This window comes from Anneissia japonica, unplaced genomic scaffold (genome assembly GCF_011630105.1).
Source record: "Anneissia japonica isolate Jap-2015-1 unplaced genomic scaffold, ASM1163010v1 scaffold284800_len683186_cov164, whole genome shotgun sequence".
Classification (NCBI taxonomy): domain Eukaryota; kingdom Metazoa; phylum Echinodermata; class Crinoidea; order Comatulida; family Comatulidae; genus Anneissia; species Anneissia japonica.
Genome location: NW_022711393.1, coordinates 138,681 through 145,358, shown reverse-complemented (window position 1 = coordinate 145,358; position 6,678 = coordinate 138,681). Strand labels below are relative to the sequence as shown.

At 34.2% G+C, this 6,678-nt stretch overlaps 1 protein-coding gene across 1 annotated transcript in view; it reads right to left on the bottom strand.

The window, feature by feature from the left end:
- LOC117107486 (E3 ubiquitin-protein ligase rnf213-alpha-like) overlaps positions 1–6,678 on the bottom strand; it is a 71,762-nt gene that overhangs the window by 32,620 nt on the left and 32,464 nt on the right. Inside the window, exons 22-30 of the mRNA XM_033249184.1 lie at positions 6,450–6,615; positions 6,072–6,303; positions 5,506–5,655; positions 4,983–5,097; positions 2,344–2,512; positions 1,850–2,024; positions 1,334–1,440; positions 885–1,076; positions 624–746 (exon numbers count right to left, since the gene is read on the bottom strand). Of these exons, the coding sequence (XP_033105075.1) occupies positions 624–746; positions 885–1,076; positions 1,334–1,440; positions 1,850–2,024; positions 2,344–2,512; positions 4,983–5,097; positions 5,506–5,655; positions 6,072–6,303; positions 6,450–6,615 (1,429 nt within the window). The remainder of the gene's footprint in view (positions 1–623; positions 747–884; positions 1,077–1,333; positions 1,441–1,849; positions 2,025–2,343; positions 2,513–4,982; positions 5,098–5,505; positions 5,656–6,071; positions 6,304–6,449; positions 6,616–6,678) is intronic.

The following is a 6,678-nucleotide window of genomic DNA, read 5'->3' as shown; positions in this document are numbered from 1 at the left end:
ACAATCAACAAATCATATACATTATAACTAAGTAAGATATGCAATAGAAAAAGAACCCCTTTACCATTTCATTTATAGAGAGCACAGGAAAGAGACCAAAGTTGCTAATATATTGCAATCATGCTTGGTCAATCTCTTGAAATGAGGTCAAATCATTCAAGCATCACTGGCGTTAGCTCAGTGGCGTTAGCTAATCTGGGGTCTGCAGGTAGCGTTAATAACGCCAAGGACGTGGCGTAGTGAGTGGCTTTAACAACGCCACTGCCTAGTTCACACACAAAGGCGTACGCTACACCATGCTTAAGCCAGCCTTATGCCGTGTGTGTGAACATAGCCTAAATATTAGTTAGAGCAGCTTCCAGCTAAACCGTATGTGCATTGAACCATGGAGATCATATACATAACCGTGGTCTTCAGTTCAATTCCATTTGTTGCTCTCCTTGCATTTCAGCTGGAGGGCTGCAATACACATTCCAAAGTGCAATTCAGATGATGATATTTTTAATCTACTGGTCTTTGCTTTCCTGTTATCCTTGGTGTATTTCCCAAAACCGTTTCCACTACATAAATGTTTAATATTTGTAATCAAATAAAGAGAAAAATTCTGAAGTAAATTATGTTACCTAAATCGCATGTGGATAGCCAAGATCTTCTTAACATTATCTGTAGTCAGCTCGTACGTGTCGTCTGGATTACTGACATTCTCGATTCCCATCACCATACACAACTTCCGCAGCTTCTCATCCCTTGTGGATTAAAATTGTTAACAACAATCACCAATATAATTTTAATACAATTGCAATGGTATAATACACATTTTCAAAAGGTATTTCCAGACTTGCAAATCATTTAACAAATCCATAACTAGTTCACTGTGAACTTACCTTGGCAAAGAATCAAAATCTTCTGACAGATTGACCCTTTGAAGGTCAAGCCCTCTCATCAGGCTCTTTGTCATCACATTTTGTTGCAGCACACGGCCATCTACATCAAGGAGTGTTCCGTTACGATCGATACTGAACCCCATGAATGTCATTGTCTGACGGTCACGGTTAAAGAAGATATACGGATGTGGGCTAAAAAACAGGATATAAATTATTCAAATCAAAACAATTCTTTAATCATCAAAAACATCAAAATTATACAAACATTTAAGAATATAAAAACTAGGATGCAAAATATTTGTGTCACTGCTTTCAATGAAGGTTGGAGAAACTATATGTAGTAGCCTACTTGAGAAGTATAATTCTGTTAATTCCAAATTCTAATTCAAAAATATTTAGCAACCATCAGTTTATCTATAGATATCACTAGGTGTAATTTATATCCTTACCTGCTTTCCCAATGTCTGCGGAGTTGGATTGGAATGTCTTCATCTACTTCGTCATCATTTATGCGAAAACTTTCATCACTCATTTGTAGTGATGGAGTAGCAAAATCCTGAAAAATTGACAAACCATAAATATATTAATATCTTTGTAATTGCATTTTGTATAACCTGGAATTGGGTTTGGGACACTGGTCAATAATATCACAAATGATTAGTAATAAAACTTGAAATGTTAACTTAGATATTTAAGAAAAGATAAGATATACTTTGTTGTCATAATCATAAAACAAGGCAAACACGAAAATTAGTTACTTGATGTTTAACTACACAAATAATACAGTATGAAATAAATAAAAAAACAAATTGTACTTAAAAATCAAATGAACATTAAAGACTTAAAAAATATACAGTACAATATTTCAAAAAACTTATTTGTAGAGGTGGTTTGTATCTACTGCGACTATCTAATAGGCTTCATGTAAACATTTTAGTAGGAATAATAGATGAAAGAACTCTGACCTTTGACATCTGCAACATGAATTTGACAACAAATGTTTTAAATCCATCCAATCCAGTGTCAGCCAGCATAGCTAAGTCGCAGAAGACAGAGCCCTCGCAGGCTTCTAATTGCTTGTCGAGAAAACAAGCAAAATGAGACAACTCTGACCATGAAGGATCCGGAAGGCCACAATGCCTGCACATAAAAGAAATTATTATATACTTAAGCTTTACAATAGTAGAGTGCATGATAAACTTGTAGGTATGGGAATATTGCATATTTAATATCCCAATTTTGTAGCCTTGCTAAATATCTAATAGCCTACTGTATCTTTTCTACTTGAGATGCACTTCAGGTTTGTATTTTTAGAAAAAATACTTGACAAGATCTCAAAGAGAAGCCTCATTTGAAGAAAGAGTTCATTTTGAATAGACAATAAAAGTGTCCTCAAATAAAAGGAAGATTAAGGGCTTCTTTGGACATGTATACATTCATTATCACTATTCTCTTTTACCTTAAAAGTGTTGCCAAGCAGTCAACATGATTTCCATGTAATTGACGCCTATTGAATTTGAAAGCATCTAGAAGGGCATTTTGGTCAAGTCCCGCAAGGTACTGGTAAGGTCGCTGAAACCTTGAACTTCTGAACTCTAGGTCATCCATCAAGGGGTCTTGAAACCCTTCTGATAAATATGAAAATATTCATGTTGTTATAAACCAACTGACATACATAGTTAATATATACATGATACAACAATAGCACTTTTATCAAGACTTGCATTAAAATTGTAAATAGAAAGAGGAGGCTGATTTGCAGGCAAGCTTATCTATTTTCATGAATATTTCATTGAAGGACCCCAGTGTATCCTCGCTCTGACAACATTTCACTCTCCATAGATACACAGAGATCGCAGCTATGCTGACAGCAGAGTTAATGTAAAAGTAGTCAGGTTATACATGCACTTAAAACCAACCAGATGCCTAATATACGATATACAGTCAAAATCGCTTAACTCGAATGTGCCTAAGTCGAAATTATTTCATGTCAGTCCATCTTCCCTACTGTATGTATATTTACAATGGTTAACATTTGCTCTAACTCAAATAAATTTAAGTCAAATAAATACAAAAGTTTAACATATTTTACATGCCAAGTTGATCTGTTTCCATTAATTGTTAGTCCGTAAGTCAAAGTCAAAATCTTGACGTAAAACTTCAATCATTTTAAGCTGTCGCTGCTTTACCAAATTGCTGTAAGCCCGACAGTGACTTTTGTTTACATTGCATAGCGGTATTTTTTTACATTTTGATGACGTCATCATGGTAAAAAAATAGGGTTTTGCTTACCCCCTCATCTTTCTTTCGTCAAGCCTTTGATGGCCCCAGTGGGTATAAACTTCAGGTCATGGTTAAATGTTATGTACATTATATTTTTGTGCGCGTAATAATGCGAGCGTTTGCATGCGTCAAAATTAATATATGCTTTATATCATGTCTTTTTAAAAATCAGTTATAGCTCCTTAGGATGAAACGTGACCCCTAACTTTTATTAAATATTCTGAAAGCACATGAGCTGTAGATATGATTTTATATATCATAATAGCTGATCGGACATTGTTACGTCATCATATTGCCATCTGAATTTTTTTTTAAATTATTTCTTTTCTCAAAACGTTGATGACGTCATATCATCTTAAACATTCGTCATTTCTGAATAATATTAAATGGGCTTAAACTTCAGGTCAAGGTGTAATGTTAGGTATCTTACTTTTTTGTTTGCGCGTCTTAACGTGCGCATACGCGCGCGTCAAAAATTACATATGCTTATAATTATGCCTATTTATAATCAAATATAGCTCCTTAGGATGAAAGGTGACCCCCAATTTTTATTACATATTCTAAAAGCACATGAGTTGTAGATATGATTTTATATATCATAATAGCTGATCGGACATTGTGACGTCACCATATTGCCATCTAAAGTAAAAAAACTGAATTTTTATATATGATAAATACTATGAATGATCATTACTCCTTCACCAACAGGCTTTTGTCAATGAAAGTTGATACATATATATCTCATATCAGGAGACAACAGTGACATTAAGATGCGCATGTGCGTCATGACGTGCGCACGTGCGTCATGACGTGCGCGTACGCATGAGTAAATCTTTTAAAATGCTCAAAATTCTTTTTTAACAAACTAAATTAGCGTATTTTGCCATTATCAGCATTTAAATATTGTTCAATCCGCACCGTGCACACTTCCTCGTGGGTCAAAGTGCGGCGGATCACCTAACTTGTCTTCAGTGACGAGTTCAAATCTAGTTCAATTTGTATTTTGTGATATTGTTTTAAGGCCTATTTCTTCTTATTATCATTTTATCACTATTTTCAATTTTAAATTATTTAAATGTCTACTGCTTCTATATTGTGTTTCGCCCAATATTAGTATTATTATTATTATTTTTTTTCTTTTGGTTCATTGCTGTTTTGACCCATTGCTATTCTGGTTAAAAAGTGTCAATCAGAACGAACACTTTCCTTAATTAAACAATTCCATCTTCTTCAAAACTGTGTAAAAATACCTAGGCTTAGACCTATCGCCTCAAAACATCGTACAACTTCATGAACGCGTTTCTATTCATTTCGTACCACGTTTCTCTTTCTAGCTGATAAGTCAGGCCTTGCTTGAATGGTTATCAGCAGAGGGGTGTAGGGTATTATATTGAATAGCTGACCAAAACCTTACCAAAAACAATGATTAATATCATATCTTCATAAGTACTTGGCCAATTATAACAGGAAAAGCGTGAAAATGTTCAAAATCATGAAATAAAACATTATTTGTAGCCCACTATATAATTTATGGCATAACATTATAAAATAAATGTGCATCAGTCATAGGTTGCTTATGTGTAGGTGTGAAAACCTAAGAGATTAATCACCAGATAAAGCTAATCCTTTTTTTCCATTTAGCCATGGATCTCGACCTGCAATGATTTGTACGGGTCTCCGTAAGGCCTAACTCTCCAAGTCAAGTTGCTATTGTGATATAACTTGAATAAAATTTTGACTTTGCTTTAGTCGAATTTAATCCAGTCGAATTTCAGTGGCACTTTAGAGGCGAGTTTGCCTGTACATATTTATTACCTGGTAATTGTTGTTGAGATTTTTCAACTTCTTTTTTATGTGTCTCTTTTGGTGGTCGACATAACACCGTTGGAAGACTCTCAAAGAAAGTATCTTTGCTGGACCTTCCCTCACTCTGAAATGTTAAGTAACATAAAAACATTAGCGATCCTCACTTGCATGTGAAATAACTATTATTACCCTCACGTTAAAGGGAATTGCAAAAGCATGTGTCTGTGTATGTCTGTCTGTGTCCTTCCGGGCACTTAACTCAAAAACTTGACTGGACCGTTCTACTTCAAAATTTCACACATTGATAATGTTACATGTATCTCGGTCCTCCTTGAATTTGGTGCTGATCAAAAGTAAAATGCAAATTATATTTTATATTTTCCAGGCGCAACCGAAAAAGCCAACTGCGCTTTTTAATTTACACAATTTTATTTAGTTATATTTTATTAGTTATATCCATCTGTATAGAGAGTGTAAGTTGTGCTAGAAGATACATTTGTTGGAAATATATAAAATAAGCATGTGAATCAACCTTGGTATCTTCAACCTTGACTTCACCAGCATGAGTGACCTCTATTAAATAGAGGTCATAGAAATGCCTTCGCCACACCAATCCATCAGGGCAGCAAATTGTGTTCAAAATGAGAAGATTGAAGAGAAGGTGATCTAACCCGTTATACACCTAAAAAAAATTGAAATGTGAAATGAAAATAAAATATCTTTCTAAACAGAGAATTAAATTTAAACTATCCCAGAGGAAAAAATAAAATTCCAAGATTAAAAAAGATATTTAGGAAATGAAATCAGTTGCAAAGATACATAAAAAATTTCTCCTTCCGTTAAGTTGTCACCTTCATCTTGTTGAAGATTCTGCAATTATCTACAAGGTCATGCATGTCTGTGTTTGCCATGTTGCAACCATGTGGTTATTAACTGTACATTTTTTAATATAGTAATGTATAGTATATGTTCTCTCCTCTGATTTTCAAATTTTTATTTTTTACTTTTATCATCAATGTTTTTTCATGTGCTTCTACCAAAATGTTATCTAAAGAGAAAAAAATCTAAAGGGAAAAAAATCAAGAACTTGCAACACACATTTGGTGAAACATCTAGGTGAACAATTCGTGGAAAACGGCAATTCATTTCCTGCATCTGACTGATCAGTGTCTTTGCAATGTCATGCTCTTGGACAGTTGTTGTCTGCAAAGGAACAGTAATACAGCAGTCTGGGCGCCTGACATCTCTCTGAAGTTTTTCCTTGTACCTTTGAATAAGCAGTGATTTTCCAACACCTGGTCTTTTGGAGGAAATAGCTTGCACACATGTTCTGAAATAGTTAACAGAAATATTTAGAATAAAGCTAAAGTTTTTTCACATGCGAGATGTTCTGATTTCAGTGGTAGGTAGATAAGTATTGGTTGGTGTCTATAGGTAAATATGAATTACAAAATATAATGTTGAAAAATGTCAGACCTGCGATTAATTATTTGTTGAATGAATTGTGTACGTAGGTATTCTTGAATGTCCTGCTTTTTCCGGCAAGTTGGTTTATCAGATGAAATACGGTCAGAATTTAAAGCTGTGACCATCCGCGACTGGTCTTCTCTTTCTCGGTTACAAACAATGACAAGTTGGTAACCTAAGATGTTAAAACAAAATAGAAATTAGCAATTGTCCATTAACATTACTGTATATATATATA